Below are 21,717 nucleotides of genomic sequence, written 5' to 3' on the forward strand. Positions count from 1 at the left end.
TCTGCTTTCTGCTATATCTAATAGTCCATAGAAAAATTATCCGGCATGGAGAAGATGTACAATAAATATATATGCTAATACATACATATATACTGATTATATATAAATAGAAGAAATAAGAGAACTGAGGTTTCAACTGCACTAGAGAATCCTAATTAAAGAAATTAACATTGATCAACTGCAATATAGAATAATTTCCAAATTGCTGTGGTATAAAACAGACAAAAAGCATGAAGCACTTATGTTAATTCCTAAAATAAAATGAAAAGGTTAAGATAAATATTTGATGGGGAATCAAAGATTTACCAAAAACAGGTTTTGTGACAGACATCTAAACTCACTGAAAGTTGTATTAAGCATGAGAAAGGTAACGACTTCTTTACTGCCAGGCTAATGCAACTCAACCTCTATCTCACACTGATCCTCTGTATCCATGAAGTTAAAGTTGATAGAAAATATTAAAGAGCAAGAAAATTCTTTTCTAAATTAACAGAAGCAGGGGAAATATATCCTGGTCCTTTTGATCAGAACTTAAATCAGTTTGCTTTCCAGAAACAGATCATCAATTATACTACAAGGCGGACAGCTGAGTTGGCGTACAATGCTGCCCTTAGTACACGTGAAACTGTGTGCTCTGCAAAGCAGCCTCTGTCCTTCAGTCCCTGTCTTAGATGCAATGTGACGTCCCTCAGCTTAGCTGGGCACTCAGCTTTCATCATCTCACGATGCTGAGAACCAGGGGGCCAAGAGAACAGCACTGAAAAACAATGAAGCCAAGGCAGAATTCACCGCTTGTTATTGCCAGATGATTCGGTAAGCCTAGTTTCCACAAAAACAACTGTAACTATATAAAAGTACTCAGACTCAGCAACTCCAGTGAGGCAGGTAAGGCATGGTCCTTTCAGTTTTACGAAAAGGAAAGAATCACAGGACAGAAACTGAAAGGGGCGTAGTTTATTTTCTTGATGAGAAAACAGGCATGCCTTCTGGACAGAACAGAAACATTTTCACAGAATATGGAAATATAGAAACACTGTGAGGATGTGTATGAGATCAGAAGCTATAAAGACTCCAACGATAAACATTTTAGGAGGCTGCAACACCAGGCAACAGAGTTGGGACCTCATCCAGGAACAGGCTGGTTAATATAAAACTATACTGAGACATTTAAATCCCCACCCGTAGAAAAGAAAATGAAATTCACAGTGGCAGTGATCACTTATTCATAACTATACGACAGTATAAACATCTTCCCTGTAGATAATCTGAGGTTTAAATAGAGGCACGAGTCAACATTAATATGCAACTGACTGGATCCTCAGTCCCTTGGTAACCTCTCGATTCATCCTCTGGAGTAGAGACCTTTTTAGCACGCTGGTTTGCAGTGAACCAGCAGTGTAAAACAGAATGGCCAACTGCTCCTCTGTTAGTAACAAATGTGCTAATATGTACTAGTTTAAACTTGATCTATCAGTGAGTCAATGAACCATGAAGGGTGGGGGTTAATCAGGGTGTTCTCCAAACAAAGGCTCCTGAGAACTGGAGGGGCGCCACCCCCAGACTCACATCTGTGCCGTTTTGAGTTCTGTGTGATGGAAAAAGCCTGGTCCTTAACACAGTTAAGAGCCCGGAATCCTGAAATAGTCTTGTAGATATTCACAACTATTCACACAGGAAAGCAACCAAAGTGTTGGAAAGATAAAGTACAAACAGGAGAAACAAACTCCTTGCTAAACCATACTGCTTAAGAGCTTCTGAGAGTAAACTGTGCCCTGTTAATGAGTAACAGGGTGGTAAAGGCCTTTCACGGAAGATCTGACTAGTTCCTGGCAGAGCTCAGAGGTGGCGACGTTCTATCTTAGGGGACTTACACTAAAATACATTGATTTCCCTTTCTTGTCAAATAAAAGCATATGCGTACTGATCTTTACTCCTAGAGATATAAATAAGTCTAAAGCCACAGTTAATTTAAAGTAAAAATAAATTCACATGTAGTTTGCCAGTGTAAACAAGACTCTTTTTCTTATAGCTAACATGAAGGGAACAACAATTACTAGAAAAAAAATCACCTGCCAGTGGAACCATTACCTCAACACATCAAGATTTAGATAATAAGGGATCCAACACCAGTTAGACCTGGAGTGAACAAGCCAGAGAGGAGGGATAGACAGGAGCCGGTTCACACAACAGGCTAAGTTACTTTTTACCAACCATAGAATCCATTAAAATAATTAGCATTTAAATACAATTAACATCTCAAGAATCTAATTTAGTGGCATAATTGGACATTTAATCACCCACCAAAGTAGGAAATTATAAAATAACAGATAATAATTTCATGAATGTTTCTAATTTGATGATTTGATCAAGTGGGTAAAGTTTGACTAAGGCAGCCTCTCTGGATCATTTGTAAGCACTGGAACAGGGAGTGATTTCTAGAGAGATGTTTTCAGTAATGACAAGGTCTCAGAAGTGTCCACCCAACCAAGGGACAAACGCCCAAGTGAAGAGACAGCATGTAGAATGGGAAAATTTTCATCAACCACACGCCAGGTGGGGGTCAATACCCATACTACGGAATGAACTAAAAGAAATTTCAAACACTAGAAAAACAAATATTCCAATCAATAAACAAACAACTCAAATACACAACTGTAAAAAGAAGAAAATACAAGCAGCTAGTCAATATTTTTTAAGAAAATAGCTGGGGTGCCTATGCCTAACTTGCCAAACATCTACAACAAATCCCTCCTAGCAATTGCCCTGCAAACATCATGGAAGAGGCCACAGAAACATTTTAAGAACCAGAGGACCAGGGAATCTGCTGTCAGATAGTCTTTTACAGAGCTAACAATAAAGCAAGACACAAACTAGAGGGGTCAAGAAGAGGGGTGGATTCGCAAGGGGTTGCTGAGAGTCATGGGAATCAAATGTGGGTGAAAGCAAATGTGGCCCTTAGCCATCAGAAAAATGTAAGCAATTGCAGTCTCGTGGCCTCTTGCTTGGCTCAGTGCTCGTGGGGAAGCAACCGAGAGGCACAAGGTCCTGGGCTGATTACCAGCAAGAGGAAAATCACCATTATAACATGTCCGAGCCACCTTACATGTGAATGGAATAGTCAATAAAAGATATTAAAGAAGTGATGAAAGGCAGAACAGAACTCAGAATATTCACAAAGTACAGAGTCATTTATGGGTGCAAGAATTATAAACAAAGGCAGTGGGAGAGAAATTTAATTTTTATTAAGCAGTGCCTAGGTAAAAGGGAAATGTAAATAAAAACTGTGGAATTCCTTAAAGATTATAGTACAAGTATTTCTTTTTCAGAATCTGTGAGTCACATGATATACAGCAGTATGAATGCGGGATCTTTAACGTCTACATAAATAAAAATAAGAGTAAAAAAAAAATCTCCAAGTCCAAAATTTAAAAATAAAACAAAAATAAAAGTGGGGGAAGGATCATAAAAATGAATGCAGAAATGAATGACACAGAGAAGGAATCCAGTAGGTCAGGCTAATAAAATAATGGTACCTGCAGTCCCAGCCCTCAGGAGGTCCCTGTGAGTAGGAAGCCAGAGAGACCACTGTGTCATTCAATAAACAAACAAAGTTCTGCTTCTTAGAGAAAAGAATAAAAAAACAAACTAATTTAATCACTGAAAATGTAGAAGTACAGCATACATGTTAATTGAAGGAGAATGTTCAGATCAACATGGGGATGTGTGTGTGTAACATGTCCATGTGTGTGTAACATGTCCATGTGTGTGTAACATGTCCAAGTGTGTGTAACATGTCCAAGTGTGTGTAACATGTCCATGTGTGTGTAACATGTCCATGTGTGTGTAACATGTCCATGTGTGTGCCATGGAACAGAAGTCAGAGGACAACTTTTGAGAGCTGGTTCTGTTCTTTTTATTTGTTTGTCTTATTTTATTTTGTTGCTGTTTTGTTTTTGTTTTTATTTAGTTATATATTTTTCTCCTCTCTCCTTGTTCCCTCCCTCCTCTCTTCCCTTCTACCCTTTCCCATGATCCCCATGCTCCGACTTTACTCAGGAGATCTTGCCCTTTTTCTGCTTCTCAAGTAGATTAGATCCATGTATGTCTCTCTCTTAGGGTCCTCATTGTTGTCTAGGGTCTCTGGGATTGTGAATTGTAGGCTAGTTCTTCTTTGTTTTATGTCTAAAAGCCACTTATGAGTGAGTACATATTATATTTGTCTTCCTGGGTCTAGGTTACCTCACTTAATATGATATTTTCTAGATCCGTTGATTTGTCCAAAAGTTTCAAGATGTCATTATGTTTTTCTGCTGTGTAGTACTCCATTATGTAAATGTACCACATTTTCCTTATCCATTCTTCCATCAAGGGGCATTTAGATTGTTTCCAGATTCTGACTATGATAAACAATGCTGCTGTGAAAATAGTTGAGAACACATCCTTGTGTTTTGATTGAGCATCCTTTGGGTATATACCCAAAAGTGGTATTGCTGGGTCTTGAGGAAGGTTGTTTCTTAATTTTCCGAGAAATCGCCATACTGATATCCAAAGGAGCTGTATCAGTTTGCATTCCCACCAGCAATGGAAGAGCTTTCCCTTTTCCCCACATCCTCCCCAGCATTAGCTGTCATCAGTGTTTTTGGTCTTGACCATTCTGACAGGTGTAAGATGGAGTCTTGGAGCTGTTTTGATTTGGATTTCTGTGATGACAAAGGATGTTGAGCATTTCCTTAAGTGTTCTTCAGCCATTTTTGATTCATCTGTTTATAGTTCTCTGCTTACGTGTGCACCCCATTTTGTTATTGAATCATTTGTCCTTTTGATACCAATTTCTTGAATTTTTGTATATTTTGAAGATCAGCCCTCTGTCTGATGTAGGGTTGGTGAAGATCTTTTCCTATTCTACACACTGTCTTTTTGTCTTGTTGACCATGTCCTTTGCTTTACAGAAGTTTCTCAGTTTCAGGAGGTTCCATTTATTGATTGTTTCTCTCAGTGTCTGTGCTACTCAGGTTATATTTAGGAAGAGGTCTCCTGTGCCTATGCATTCAAGTGTACTTTCCACTTTCTCTTCTATGAGGTTCAATGTGGTTGGCTTTATGTTGAGGTCTTTGATCCATTTGGACTTGAGTTTTGTGTGTGGCTATAGATAAAGATCTATTTTCATTCTTCTTACATGTTGACATCCAGTTATGCCAGCTACCAAAAGCAATCTACAGATCAAATGAAATGACCATCAAAATTCCAGCAAAATTCTTCACAGACCTCAAAAGAACAGAACCTAACTTCATTTGCAAAATCAAAAAACCCAGGATAGCCAAAACAATCCTGTACAAAAAAGGAACTTCTGGGGGCATCACAATCCCTGATTTTAAATTCTACTACAGAACTACAGTACTGGAAACAGCCTGGTATTGGCATGAAAGCAGACAAGAGGGCAATGGAACCAAATCAAAGACCCAGATATTAATCCACACATCTATGAACACCTGATTTTTGACAAAGAAGGAAAATATATAAAATGCAAAAAAGAAAGCATATTTAACAAAAGGTGCTGTCATAACTGGATATCAACATGGAGAGGATATTTCTAAAAATAGATTACAGCTTTAAGCCCTGTAGGAGAGAAATGTAAAAACAAGGTGAAATAGACTATTTCTTGTTCAAGTTGGGACAATAGTTTTGAAAGATGAATTCACAAAGTACAGAGGACACGTCTACTACCCATGAAAGCATCAGGAAGAGATGATTCCACAAGATATTGCAGCAGACTGAGAACACACTAGCCAATGTTATGTAAAGTGTTTCAGAGAATTGCGAGAGAACTCCTAAGTCCTTTAACGCAGCTGGCATAAGGTAAGACTTCAATCCTAATGAAGAGCATACGGTGTAAGCAGTAACCGGTTCTAGTATCCAAAAGGGCTCAAGACAAGAGAGTGGAATGGCTTCTGTAGTCAGCATGACAGAACATGCCCAACTATCTCATAAGATTGTCAGCACACAGTCTTAACCCAGAAACACCAGGTACATAATGTTCTTCCAAGGAAGAAGGCAAGGATGTTTACTGTCCTCAACGAGACTTTGCAACAGAGATTTGGGAAACTGTGGTGAACTGAAAGTCAAAAGAGACATGCTACAATTTGGATCCCAAATTTCCTTCACTGGTCACTGTGCCCAAAGGCTTTCTCCTCTAGGGTGACTTTACTGAGAGATGCTATAAATCCTACAGAAGGGACATCTGTCAATATCTAAAACAACAAAACAGAGGTAAACTTAACATTTAACTCAGAAATTTACATCTACAAACTCATCTTCAAGCACTAAGGTAGGAAATTATTGCAGTGTCTTTGTAACCATGGATATAAAAACATCAAGACATTTCCCATAGAATAGAATTAATGACATGGAGTACAGATAGTACAAGACAGTTGTTTTTGAGACCAGCTCTCTCTATGTAGCCCTGGATGTCCTGAAACTTGCTATATATAGGCCAGGGTGGCATCAAACTGAGATTCCTCTCACAATGCAGTGCTACATATCAACTGAAATAACCTTAAGGAAGCCCCTATGAAATGGTATGGAATAATTTCTAACGTAAGTTTTTAGGTGAAAGAACAAAATAAAGGAGTTTAGACTTTGGGTCACATGTTGTATGATAAAATAAAAATAAATATATGTTATTTAATAATCAATCATACATATAACAGCTCATTTTGAAGTAAAAATAAACCAGAAACCAAATAAATTCTTTCCTACAAGGAATAAAAGGGAGGAGGTAGGAAGGACGTGGGAAGAGATGGGCATTTTTGCTTTTCTTTTAAAAGCAAGCTTATGCCCTACATATTAGAACTGTACAAAGGGAAGAGAAGTCAATTGTATTTCAACTGTTACGTGGGGAAGAACCCAGCCATTACTTCTGAAATACATCTCTAGTTGATGTGACCAGAAAAAGAACCATCCTCACAGGGTGGCCTCATCTCAGAAGGTCTATTTTTCACGTGGTCCCTGATACTGTGAGACTAGCCCCAGGGCTGAAAAAATGGATAAATGTGCTTTTACACAGATCAGACTATGGAAGGAGAAATGGGGGAATATGGAAAGGGGTAGCCCAAGGAAGGACACTGTAGACCCAGCTGTGTAGAAACTGAAGAACAAAGTAGACCCGTGACCTCTGGTAACTATTACTCACCTCTGTTGCAACGACCTAAGATATGAGACGTTCTGAAGACAACAAATACGCCTAACTTTTGATTTCTCGATATCGACTTCCACTCAAAGAAACTAGAAACGCTGAGAAATTTGGTGTTTCCAGGGGCTGGCGCAAGAAAGGAAACCACCAAGCCTGTGAATCACTCCGTTCCCTGTTACTGCCACAAAGGTTTCTGAGTCAACTTGCACTGAGATTATTTTAGCTCATGGTTCAGAGGTTTAGGTTCCCAGTCACATCGTCCCCTGTGTACGCAGTGTGCCATGGGAGGGCACACAGCAGAGGAATTTCATTTACCTCAGAGCCAAGTGCTAAAGGAAAGCAGAGGAAGACAGACCATGGTCTCGTAATTTTATTGAGCACAGGCACCCAGTGACCTGAAACCCCCCACTGGGCCACACCTCTTAACATTCCCACTTTCAGATGGCACCAAGCTTTGATACAGTGGTTTCTGGAAAACATTCCACAGCCAGCTGAAAGCGGCAAAGTATCGCATGGCACCTGTAAGTGAGCAAGTACCCCCAAAATTTCGAGAAGGTTAAAACGGCATCGGGGCCAGCTTCAGAGGTGGGGCAAATTTCCCTTTACACTCCAAAGATTTGTTCCACTTCCAAACCACTTGCACAGTCACAGAGGTTACTCACCCTGTCTCTAGGCACAGGGATCCCTCCTCTCTGCTGTGGACACACCCCAACCCATGCAGGCTACTCTCCCTCCATCTCATCCCTTCTCCTCTGCCCCTCCCTTCTTTTCCTCTCTATCCCCCTCCTTCCTGCCCTCTCCCTCTTCTCTCTGCCCTCACTTCCCCTTTGCTGATGTTATGATATCGGGAAAGTGGCCTGAGAATCTGAGTGGCAGGAGAACCAGCCTGCAGTAGACACTGCAAAGCCCCAAAGCCACACAAGCAGGCTTTGCTTGTTCTCTCTCTTTTGGAGGGGGGTGGTGGTAGGAGAGGCGAGTGTGTGTAACTAATAGAGATAGAAAATGAATGTTTTCAAGATATGTAATTTTCCCCTTGAGAGAGATCTTTTTAAATGAACTAAAATGGATGCTCTTTTGATTTTTTATTTAGACATTTCTTCCCCCCACTGCTGATAACTGGCTAATCTGAGAAGTAACTGCACATTGCTACAGCCTGTTATCTACTGAAAATATTCCAACAATCTGCCTCAAACAACAAGAGAGCCATTCAAAAAATACTGTAACAAGATTCCTGAGGTGCATGTAATAGATATAAAAACATCACATGATTATGTCAGTATCAGTGGTACTCTAATGAACGTCAGGGGGTAACAACTTGTTGCTAATATAAATATTATTTATTTCTGTTTGTACATATTATAGTATTGTCACCTTGTTATCTTTTATTTCATCTATTGGAAAGACCGGCAATCGTTTTAACCTCATCCAAGTGTTGGCTCAGCTTTGAATCCCTCCTACATATATGCTTAAGGCATTGTAACCAGGTTTGGGATGCTCTGCTAAAGGTAGGAACCCAACAATTAGTCACAGACCAGTGTGCTTCTGCATGCTTTTCCAGTTCCTCTAGGTTAGCATAAAGAAACCATTGTCACGTCTTCCACAGTGCCTGTGCATTTCACCCCAAGACATTTGAGGACTCTCAATACTGATTCACAATGAGAAAGGTACATCAGTGTTGGGACAGGAAGTGTAATATTACTGCTGGTGCCAAATTCTGTTTGTTCTATGACTCTAAAGTTCTAATCCACAAGGTTTGGAACAGAACACCAGAGATGGATTATCTTCAATGAGGATGACATTGATGACAAGGGCCTGGCATCTGTTTGAGTGGAGTCCCAACTGCACAATAATTGTGATTTATTGAAGTAGTACTGTAGCTTACACAGAAGGAAGAGCAGACACATGGCAACTATACAGTCTTAGGAAGAGAAAAGGGGAAAGCTGTAATTGCATGCTGCTGATATCATTCAAACCAAGCCAATGCCATTTTTTCTGAAAACCCTGTCTCACTTTTAAAGCCAGTTAAAAGTAAGGTTTTTGGGCTTACATATGACCAAGAGTAATTTTTAAAGAAGCTCTAATTTTTGCTTTCGAAGAGGACAGGACACCCTAAGAAGATCAACCTCACAGGATGCAGATTTGTTCTGATGGCAAACTGGGGTCAGGACTCATTGTATGACAGGGAACCAGTTTAACACTCTGGAGAACTACCTCCATGGGTGAGGTGTCACACGCCTTGCAAGTGTGAGAATCTGAGTTCCGTCCCTACAACATATGTAAAAATGTCAGCTATGGTAACACGGAGGTCTAACTTCAGGCAGGCAGAGACAGCTGGAATACACTGGGCAGCCAGGCTAGCCAAATTGGTGAGCTAAAAGCCCATGAGAGATCCTGCTTCAAAGACAGTATTACTGTTGCTGAGACCCTTACATCTTCCGGCCTCCATAGTCACACATAAGCACATTACAACTCTTTAGACCATCTTCCTTTTCCTGTGTATAAACTAAGGAATGGTAACGGTTATAAGTTATTCAATTTCACTATTTGTTGTCCTGCATTGTTTCAGTTCCTCACAATAAAACTCATATAGGTAATTTTGATCCTGTACGTCTAAGGGAATATATTTATAGCTCTTGATGCCTATTATGAGGATTTAATGAGATAATTCATAAAATTTGCTCACGGAGTATGGGGCATGCAGTAACTGTTTAATAAATGTCAGTCATTATCATTAGTCTGAGTTTTAAAATAATGGCTCTCTGATATTCAGTGAAGAACTCGTGTTTAACTCATTTAACAGCATGAAAACTTAATTCAACATTTTTACTGGAAACATTTAGAGGATTTTCCTTTAGTGCTCTGAATCTAATCACATGGTAAAACCTGACAAAGACTACCTAAATTGTTTCTTCAAGAAGCCGAATTATACAAAAGACGCTGTCACCCAGGCTGCTGCCTTGCAGAACAGTTTGACATTGATCGTCTCTAAAATGAATATGCTCCTCAGCTTTTATTCTCAAGGTACTCTGTCAATGAGGGAAGCAAGAATAAAATTTTCTTGTACAATACAGCAATTAATTTTTTCAATATAATTATAATCAATTACATACAAAAACATATCCCTCCCTTAGGATAAGAATGCCACAAAGGGTGTTGAGAAGCCCTCGGGAAGAATGCCGAGATCTTTCATTTCAAGTACAAACAGAACCGACTGTTCCTAACAAGCTAATTCTTGCTTCCTATCAGCTTAAACAGCAATGGCTGTGAAAGGAACTAGAAGTAACTAGAAGAAGCCTCTCAGCGTGCTTTATCTGTCTCCACCAGCAGAGACCAGAACAGAGAGGGGAAAGATTTGGAAACAAGAAATGACCCAGTGCGACTGAAGGAGGGATGCTGGCTGACCTTTAAGAACATATAAAACAAGAGTGGGACTGTTCTACCTTCTCTCTGTCTGCAAAGGCATCTTCAGTAAGTGTGCCGAGTAGGGGTTTGCATATGTGCACCAACGAGACTGAGTTGTTTTAAGTTGCCCTAACCCAGGGATCTTGCTGCCAGCAACACATCAGATTAAGGAGTCCCTGTCACATATTCTCAGCTTGAACTTGTTCTATCATGTGATGTTCTTGCGGGTCTAACGCCATGGTTCGCTGTGTTTATAGATTGACACTTGGTAAATTTCCACACTAATAATTGCTAGAATGGAAACAATTCAAAACGTGAAACTAACATGCTGTAGGTTTAAGATAAACCGAAGCTCTTCTCTTGCCTTATTAACAAAAATTACACGATTGCTGTGCTTCCCATTTAGAATCTCAGCTGCAACTATGACAAAACTGGAATTTTGAATGAACTTTCTTTTGCTAAGACAGTAATCCTTGAAGAGTTAAGTGGTATTGGTAGTTGTTCACAATTTCATAAAGATGCATTTCACTCTTTCCAGCTCAGTCAACAGAAAATAGAGCTCCAATCACTTTGAAAGAAATTTGTTTCTTATTCACTTCCTCACAAACTTCTCTCATGTGATTGGAGCTTCATCCTCTCCAGAGGAAGAGGAAGAGGAAGCTTGTATCACACCCCTAACGTGCCCAGATCAGGACACCGTCCCTTTGGAGCCAGTCACGGTCCTGATTCTACTGTACCTGCTGTTTTTCAAGTCACTTGGCAGACATTTTTATAGCTTTTTTCACTTTTAAAATTGTCCTGTTCTTGTTCCTTTTGATGTCTTTCAATTTTGAAGATCCAAAATGTCACTTGTGAGGCTGTCTGAGGTACAAACTAGAAGGCCCAAGGGTACTCATTCAAGTCTAGATTATCTTCTCTAGGGAAAAGCCTGGATCAGGGTCCAATGGAGCTTTCTAATTACCATGACTAGGAAACTCAACCCTGTAAAACTAGATTGTGCACTAATGGGATGGAAATGGACATAACTGGTGATCTACCCGCTATGTTTAAAGCTGTGATGTCACTCCTTTCTGAAGTCAGAAAACACTGTGTTAGACCACTTTAGACAGAATGACGACAGTTGATGTGGGGTGTCCTTCTGGATACGTGTTGCTTTATTGGTTGACGAATAACGCTATTTTGGCTAATGGCTTAGCAGAGTGAAGCCAGGAGGGAAATCCAAACAAAAATGAATAGAGTGGGCAGAGTCAGAGAGATGCCACGTAGCTGCCAAAGGACAAGGACACACACAAACTTAAGACCGCTGCCAGTGAGCCACAGCCTCGTGCCCATACACAGGTTAATAGAAATGCGTTAATTTAAGATGGAAGAGATAGTTAATAAGAAGCCTAAGCTTTTAGGCCAAGCAGTGTTGTAATTAATATAGTTTCTGTGTGATGATTCAGGTCTGGGTGACTAGGAACAAAGAGCAGTCTTTGTCTACAGACAATTGCTTTAAAAAAAATAAACTTTAATTCCTGTATCAATGACTATGGTTTGCCTGAGTTTGTTTGTTGTCTTCATTGCACATTTAATCTAGTTTTTTTTTAAAATTGATTTTATTGAGCTCTACATTTTTCTCTGCTCCCCTCCCTTCAACCCTTTCCCCATGGTTCCTGTGCTCCCAAATTTACTCAGGAGATCTTGCCCTTTTTCTGCTTCTCAAGTAGATTAGATCCATGTATGTCTCTCTTAGGGTCCTCATTGTTGTCTAGGTTCTCTGAGATAATGAATTGTAGGCTGGTTCTTCTTTGTTTTATGTCTAAAAGCCACTTATGAGTGAATACATATTATATTTGTCTTTTTGGGTCTGGGTTACTTCACTCAATATGGTGTTTTCTAGATCCATCCATTTTCCTGCAAATTTCAAAATGTTTTTTTGTTTTTTATGTTTTTCTGTTGTATAAATGCACCATATTTTCCTTATCCATTCTTCAGTCAAATGGCATTTAGGTTGTTTCTAGGTTCTGGCTATGACAAACAATGCTTTTACGAACATAGTGGAGCACATATCTTTGTATGATTGAGCATCCTTTGGGTATATACCAAAAAGTGGTATTGCTGGGTCTTGATGACCATTCTGATATTCAAAGCAGCTGTACCAGTTTGCACTCCCACCACCAACAACGTAGTTTTCCCTTTACCCTACATCCTCTCCAGCATAAGCTGTCATATCAGTGTTTTTGAACTTGGCCATTCTTACAGGTGTAAGATGGTATCTCTGAGTTGTTTTGATTTGTATTTCTGATGGCTAAGGATGTTGAGCATATTCTTAAGTGTCTTTCAGCCATTTTAGATTCATCTGCTGAGAGTTTTCTGTTTAGGTCTGTACCCCATTTTGTTATTGAATTGTTTGTTCTTTTGATGACCAATTTCTTGAGTTCTTTATATATTTTTGGAGATCAACCCTCTGTCTGATGTGGGGTTGGTGAAGATCTTTTCCCATTCTGTAGGCTGCCGTTTTGTCTTGTTGACCATGTCCTTTGCTTTTCAGTTTCAGGAGGTCCCATTTGTTAATTGCTTGATCCACCTTTAAAACAACATTCTCTTATCAATCTCCAGGGCAAGAAAAATTTGGGGAGTTCATCTCCATTTTTAATTTTCCTCATTATTTTTACTTTGCATAGCTGTGGATTTTTATTTGCGGGTGGTGCAGGGTCCGTGTGTGCACTTGAACGCAGATGTCAGCAGAGGCAAGCTGTGTCGGACCCCTGAAAGTTGGTCGTTCTAGGCAGTTGTGAGCCTGCTGGTGTGGGTGCCGGGAAGTGAACTCAGGTTCTCTTCAAAAGCAGTACACACTCTTCACAATGGAGACATCTCTCCAACTCCACATTCTTCCATTTTTGTTTTTGAATTTTCTGTTCACAACACACAGCACAGAGTCTGCTGAATAATTTGTGTTGTGTGGATGAACTATATTGCTTGCTAGATGTAAAATTATGAAAACTTTTCTATGATCAAAGTTGAAAAAGAACCTGGGCCCACACCTGTAATGGGAGGCTCCAAAGCAAAGAACCTGAGTTCAAGGTTAGCGTGAGCTATCCACAACTTGTCTCAAAAACACAAATAAAACAAAGTTAAACGATTCTGTCCTCAACTATACTCAGAAAATAGGGTCAGGAGTGAAATTAATTGACGTTTAGATAAAAGTGCTCTTTTATATTTATAAACCTGTAATTATTTAGTAAACGTTAATTAGTTTTCAAATCTCAAGTATTTGATATTGCTTTCTTCCTCCAGCTACTGCTGCCAATTTTCCCTTAAAAATTATCACATCTTATTCCTTGCTCAGATTCCAAGCATAATTGTTCATATTTAGAAATAACAGTGTCAGAACTATATAAAACTGTAATTGTTAGATTAATTAGGACTAGAGGACCACCCACTTGAGGCTTGAATGTCTCCATGTTTTTCTCCTTAGGAGAATAGAACGAAGGACGTGTAAGTCCTCCTGGCAATAAAAGAAAAATTCTACTTGTTCAATCAAGACAAAATTCAAAATAATTTTGAATTCAATGCCATTTTTAAGAATGACTTGTTTTTGCAAGCAGACCCAGTTAGAAGCAAGGACTTTGTCCTTGGAATTAAAATATGGCTGTCTAATATTTACCTGAAAGTTATATACATTTTTGATATGCAAAATCTCTGTCACCTCTCAAATTTTCTACACACACACCCACACACACACAAAGCCCTCTTTAGGTGGGGAATACTGGGCAGGGGTATAAGCAATGAGCAATCACTCTCTGCCAAAACTGAAGCACTGTGTCAAGAAGCAGGAAGGTTGGATATAAGGCAAAGAGACCTAAGTCCAAGGAAAGATCAGGAGGAGTTGGGCAGCAAACCTTAGTCCTCTGCCTGAAAGGAGACAGAGTTCCTGCCACTCGCAGAAGAGTGGAACTACCTGTATTTCATTTTCAGATGACAAACAGTTTAATAAATTCTTGAATTATATAGATATTAAGAAGGGTGTGAAACCATTAGACTCTAAGCAGGAAAGGGGAGGTCCGGAATGACATAACAGGCGGAGAGCTTTGCAGCCTCAGACATGGCCTGTGCCGCTGGGGACGACCCAGACTGCCTCCCATGGGACGGGAAGCCGACCCTACAGGACACTCCGGGACCCTAGATGAAGAGACAGAGAGGACACTGCCATCTCCTTTAGGTTCTTTCTCTGTCATCAGAGGCTTTCAACTTTTATTGTCTGCATTGGTTGGTGTTTAGAAGTCAATCTATTTGCTTTCAATGAGCAAAATAATTTTGCCCTTCAGGAGCCAGCCAGAGAGAAGGAAGGAGCCGATATTATCTCACTGTTTCCTACTCTGATCCAAATCAAGAGTTCAAAGTGAGATCCCCAGAGGACGCTTGGCAAAGATGTGAAGTTTATTCATCTCTGTAATTTCGCTAGATTTTTAACCCTAGATCAAGACAAAACATCGTTCATTAAACTAAATATTTGGACAGTGTTTTCAGAGGTATTTTGTTTGGGTTGCGACTAGTCTCTCTACTCCTATAACATTGCTTTTTACCAAATTGAGGTTTGCTCAGATCTCCTCTGCTGGCTTGCTGTTGACTTTATGGGTAAGATATATCGAATCTGCCCCAGCCAGTTCTTCATAAGCCCTCTGTGAGATTTCTCAGACCTTCAGCACAAGGAAGAGGTTCACTTTCCTAGGCAAATGATGCATTCTTAATTTATTGACTGTCCAAGCCTCCTGAATACCTACTCATGTTAATAAATTTAATTGAAACCTAAATACGGCTTTGAAAAAAAATAACTTATTACAATGGATTTTTTTTCTAATTACAAACACAGTTTTTGTCTGTTTGTAGAGAGACGAGCCGAACACTGGCCTATGTATGCTCCCGTCCTTTTGAAAGGCTGGTCCTCTAGAGCCCCCAAAGGAACTGATGAGGAAGCAGACTCTCCCAGGCTCAACAGTTCCTTAGCTCATCAGTCATGAGCAGATTTTCAGCAGCTATACACCATGGCCAGTGGGACCCCTGTGATATTCTGGCTCAGCGCTGTTGAGGCTGGTAGCTCCTGATGTCACCATGACCTGCTTTCTGTCTGCTATCCAGCACTGTCATCCAACCCCACACTGTACCAACCACCCCAGCTGCTTCGGCACTGCTAAATCTGATACACTACTTTAAATGGATCAATGAGAAAATAATCTCTAATCTCCAAATGAGACCTTTTAATTAGATAAATTCTATACATTTGAAGTGCATGATATTTAAGACTTTTAGCATCCCCAATATAAAAAATGTCAGCAGGAAAAGGTGCGTGCCCGGGAAACCTGACCACTAGGCTCAATATCAGTACCCACAGGAAATTAGGAAAAGAGAGTTAACTCCACAGAGTTCTTGTCGCCTGGCCTCCACATACATTCTATGGCAGATACACCTACATTCACAAAACATAATGCATACACATATAAAAATAATAACTTTTTAAAACACAACTAAAATAAATTATTTACAAATTTTTTTAGGGAACGGGATGGATGACTCAGTGGTCAAGATAACCAGGGTTTGGTTCCCAGCACCCACAGACAACCCACCACTCTCTGTAACTGCAGTTCCAGAGGCTCCAAGACCTCTCCATACACATGGTGCACAGGTACACATGTAGACAAAGCACCCATACACATAAATTAAATAAGTATCTGTCTTACTTCAAATTACCAAAACTCCATAAGTGGGGCTCTTCGGATGTTAATTTAGAATTCACTTTATAAGATCAGGATTATTCAGCTGCCAAAAATCATACAATTATATTATTAAAATCTAAAGGTAATACCTTTTATGGATACTTGTGCAAGAATTTTTTTAATAGTTCTACCAAATTAATTCAATAGTATATTTAAAAGAATTCTATGCCATGATCAAGTAAGATTTACTCTGGAATGCAAGGATAGTTAAACACACAATTATCAATCTCTGTACTATGTCAATCATATCAACAAAATATAGAGAAAATTATGATTTTTCTTAGCTGACATTATAAAAACCATTGGCAAGATCCATGATTCCCTCATGATGAAAACAACAGACTAGAGACAGAAAGGCGCCCCCATGGCAATCAAACGTTTCCCTTTGCCTAGAAAAATAACTTGTGATTTTAAATTCTTATTTTATGTTTTATGGGTGTTTGGCCTGCATGTATGTCTGTATCGTGTGTGTTTCTGATGCTCACGAAGTCCAGAAGAGGGCCTCAGATCACATGGAAAAGGAGTTACAGATGGTTGTGAGCCACCAAAGTCACCTCTCTAGCCCCTGACATGAGATGGGACTTAACCTATATCAATAAAGGTCATGCTCAGTAAAAATTCCAGTGATGGGTACTTACCTTCCAGAATTTTCTTGAACTCTCTGAACCACATGTCACAGTGGTCTTCACTCAAGTTGATAAGATCAAGTGTAGAATCCTTTAGCTTGTTGGGCTGCTCCTTCGTGCAGATGAAGAGGGTGATCCCCAGCAGCGTGCCTTGGCCCTGCTGCTTCACAGAACAGCGCCGCTTCAGCTTCACGGAAAATATGCCTTCCAGTTCTATGGACTCTTCTTTGCCTGGCAGGTGACACTTGGAACCACCTAAGGAGAGATTAACACTCTCAGTCAAAACCATTGCTTCCCTATTTCAAGTGGACGAAGAATGTCTGGAACCCACAGAATTTTAATCACTTAAAATTTTACGGTTTTGCATTCTTTTTCAACCTCAGTCTCTGCATGAGTTGAAAATTAGAGAAATGAAAAATCAGTTTCCTCAAAATGAAAACCTGACATGCATGGTAGAGTCTCTGTCACACAAGGCTTATGACCTTCAGAATCTTAAAAATGTCCAGTGCATAAACAAATGTACAAATAACCATAGACAAAGCAACCTTTTAGTAAGAAATTAGCGCCATGACAGTGATTCCTAATACTAATAGTGAAAAACACAGACTTTGCTCGTGCACACGAGTCTATGATGACTCGTTAAAGCAAAGGAACGACCTTTAAATGTGCATATGACATGAAAGCAGAAAACGGTTTAGGGGGACACAGGAGACAGCAAGAAGATGGTAGAGGGATATGAAGAAAGATACGGGGGAGCCATGAATGAGAAGAAAGTATAATATATATATATATATATATATGTAGTTATGTATATACTTATATTTCCTTATATATACACACACATATATAGACATAAGACTTTGTATGTTAGCTTTAATTTTTATTTAAAAGTAAAAAACATATCGGGTTGGACATGTGTCTCAGAACTTAACAGACTCTGATGCTCTTGTAGAGAAGTCACAAGACCTCAGCTCCAGTTCCAGGAGCTCCCTCACCGTGTTCAGGCTGTTATGGGCATCAGGCATACATGCGGTTTCTATACATAGATATGTAGGCAAAACATTTATACATGCAAAATAAAATACTTTTTAAAAAAATTAAAAGTGCACATCTTAAAAATTTCTATGTTTGTCTCTGACCATGGATCAGAAAATAACTGAGGTAAATGAGCGCTTGGGAGAATGGATTTATACTTTGAGACTTAACTATGTCGGACTGTAAAGAATAGCAGAGACTGGCCTTCCACTTGAAACAATTAGAGTGCACATAAGGATGTCCCCCTTAGAGTGGACACCATAAGTCACAGTGTCTGACAGGATTTCCGGCCACAGGACAGGTGGGAGGGCAGTAGTGGGGCTTATGGTCACAGCCTTGCTTAAACAGGAATTAGTGCTTCAGAAGGGCCAAGCTGATCACAGATCACAGGGACCTCCCTGCATCTGAGAACGTTGTAGAGGACTACAGCAGCGCGGAGCTCTGGCCTAAGCCAGGAACTGCCTGCCTGGCACTGTGCAAAAGGCCAGATGAGGAAGAGCTAGCTAGCCACTAGAGAGACTAAGTGCATAAGGCTCAGAGATCACACAGGTGTCCCTACTAGGCAAAGTGGCAGAGCACAGATATCCATTTAGAAGAGTTTCCCATCAATGTTTGGCTGCAGGCTGCTGGGGTTCTCCTAGCAAGGCTGAAAAGTAAGGCTTGGAGGAGCCACACTGTTCCCAGTAACTTAGACATGTGAGGGCATTCATGGGCACATTAACGCATCCAGTGTCTCCAACAGCCAACCCCACATAATAGCATATACAAAGACGCACGTATGCGAGTGTGTGTGTACGATCCAGTATAAGAGGAAACGTGAGGATAGCTAACACATAGGAAGGGCAGGGCTGCTGAAGCAGCAAAGGGCAGAGAAAGGTTCTCTCAGTGGTGTCAGGGCTTCCTGCAACCTGGGAAGAAACTCTCCAATGAAGACAGGTGTATGTGTTCTGCAGGTTTAATTGCCAAGACTTCTTTCTAAGCTTCATCATCATCAAGGATGGTGGCCTCATCTCCTAAACACCAAATAAAATATAGCTTGGCTGCCAGTGAGCATATGCAAGCTCCTGGGACCAAAAGAAAAAAAAAAGATAAGAAAATCCCTTTTCTCCATAATTAGGCAGCAGAAGGATCAGGCAAACGAAAAGTCCATTTTTCCAATCTGTCACTCTTAAAAGGCTCAGGTTTCTGGTCTGGCTGCAATCTAGTGCTCCAATCTTTCAGTGACTTAATCAACGCACTCACTGTATCAGTTTCAATGCCTTTTCTCTGAGCACCCAGACATTGTATGTCATAGAAAGTAAGACAGCCATATTACGACAGCCACCCAAACTGACCAATAGAGTGAGCCTGTGAGAGAGAAGTCCTTCACACATTCACTTTTCTACAGAGGCCCACCAAACACTCCCCCATCTGGGAGGACTTTCCTCAAACAGAGACTTCTCAAACTGCCGTGCTCGGGATGGATTTGCAAACGTCAAAGATCAAAGGACCTTGCCTAACTTTCGTTTCTGTAGGCTATATGCATCTGCATTTAGTGTTTGGGAAATTAAAACTAGGTATTTTTAAAGCACAGAAGCACAAGGAATGCCTATCACCACCTGTGCTACTTCTGATTATCTGGACTTTCTGGCTTAGGAAATAACCACAAAGACAAAATTGGCGAAGGAGGGAGAGGGAGAACTCGAACTGCATTATAGGCTAGAGCACGATGTACTTATTAGATTCCAAAGAATTGACTAAATCACTAGACATAATGAAAAATGCAGACAAATATGTCTATATCCAAAAACACATAAGAGGAAAAAGAAATGGCATACAAAATAGCATATTGTACCTCTGCGTAAGTTAGCAACAATTGGTGCCAGAATTGAAGGAAGGAGGGAAGTCATTCAAAATTGATTGAAAGACAAACTGAGTAGCTGGAGATAGGTCAAGTTCCAAGATTATGTATCTTGCAGGTCTACTATCTCCCTTCAAGAATATTTATCATACAACTTTAGCCAAAATCTCGGTAGAAATTTTTTACGTTTGGATGAGCAAGGAACCAACTCAAATGATTTGCAAGTTCTCTTGGGAGGGCATACTTCATTAGTGAGAAAAGGCTTCTCCACGGAAGACAACTGCCTGCCCTGGCAGGTGTCATTTGCAGAATGGCAATCATTTCCATTCTAGAAAGAGACACAAGTGGGCCAGAGAAATATGTCCGTGCATTTGAAAAGTCACTAATGTGGCCATGCATGTCAGGGATCTAAACTAAGCGGAAATGAGTGATAGGTGGTTGAGAACTTCCCAATCACTTGAAGAGATGGAGCCCTAGCCAATAACTTACAGCAATATTTCTACATTAGAAATTTATATAACCTTAAGTTTGAAATGCATCAAGTATACCAAGACAGTTAGACAGAGATCAAGCTAACTGCCTTAATAAGTATTTAATCACTTTAAAAGTCCCAAAGATTCATAAAGAAAAGTCACAAAGAGAGCAAAGGCCAAAGAGAGTTATTTGCAATGCTTTCATGGAAAATTACATAAAAGACTCAAGCAGGCATTCCACAAAAGAAGGAATGCGAGTCGACCAGCGAACATATGAAAAAGTTCAACCTCATTAGTAATCAAAGAAATGCAAATTTAAACAACAAGACACCACTCACTGCCTTTTAGATTGGCGTGGGATCAAAAGTAAGGGTGGGTGATGGTATAGCTAAAGGGAAGCAGCCTCGGTGCTGGCGAGAAGGCACAAATGGTAGCTGCTGGAGAACCTATCAAAAGATTTCCAAACGTTAATTGCCACAATACCCGTAACAGCAAAACCATGTAAGGCCACAGTAGCATCCGTCAGTTGGAGGATGGTTGATCGAATCATGGCTGCCTTCTGCAGCTCTTCATTGAACAGGTTTCGTTGTTGTGGCCCCATCCCAAACGACAGTGATGCTAAGAAGAATGAGTGCTTGCAATAAAAGCAAATTACACAGTTGTGTGAGAGTAGGGGGTGGGGCTTGGTCCCATGTACATAATACTCAGAAAGAACCCAAGAAATCGCCGCAGGAAATAGCGAACATCAGTCACCTCTTAAGAGAGAGAAGATCAGGAACATGAGGTTGAGTTTTTCTTATAAATTTTCATTAGATTTGCCTTCCAGCAAACAGCAGGACATGTAATCTTAAGCGTAGAAAAGAAAAAAAGAATTGGGGGCATGGTGTCTCAGTGGGGAAAGAGGCTTGCCTCCAAGGCTGTCAACGAATTCTGAGCAACTCCTGATGGAGCAACTCCTGAAAATTGTCCCCTGTCCTCCACCTGACACCCTCACACACGCTCCCTGAAGAAAAGAGGAAAGGAGGGAGGGGGGAAAGGGAAAATGCTTTTGTATGCATGGTTTTAATCAGAAATTTATTGTTCAGAATTTATTCCAAAAGAATAAATAAACAGAAGCAAAGTAAAAGAAAGCTCACCCAAGTGTTGCTTAGATAAAACTTGGGAACAATTTAAATGCGCAATAATAGAATGTGGGTTTCATGAAACACATTGATGCAACAAAAGACTACAACACAATTAAAATTTAGCATTCCCAGTAGAAAGGGGTCCTAAAAAGCATGTTGGTATTCTTTGCCCTTGGATTTTAAATGTTTTTATCTTAAGGCTTCAGCCTAAATGTTTTACCATCAAAGTGGGTGGTGCTTAGCTGTACCTTTTTAATAAAGTTTGTAAGCTA

General features: G+C 40.0%; 1 protein-coding gene across 1 annotated transcript in view; it reads right to left on the reverse strand.

Annotated features, from left to right (window-relative positions):
• Positions 1–21,717, reverse strand: part of Cerkl (CERK like autophagy regulator) — a 92,816-nt gene that overhangs the window by 40,359 nt on the left and 30,740 nt on the right. The window contains exon 2 of the mRNA XM_048426145.3: positions 16,986–17,228. Within this exon, the coding sequence (XP_048282102.3) occupies positions 16,986–17,228 (243 nt within the window). The remainder of the gene's footprint in view (positions 1–16,985; positions 17,229–21,717) is intronic.

This window comes from Myodes glareolus, chromosome 21 (genome assembly GCF_982192425.1).
Source record: "Myodes glareolus chromosome 21, mMyoGla1.1, whole genome shotgun sequence".
Taxonomy (NCBI): Eukaryota; Metazoa; Chordata; class Mammalia; order Rodentia; family Cricetidae; genus Myodes; species Myodes glareolus.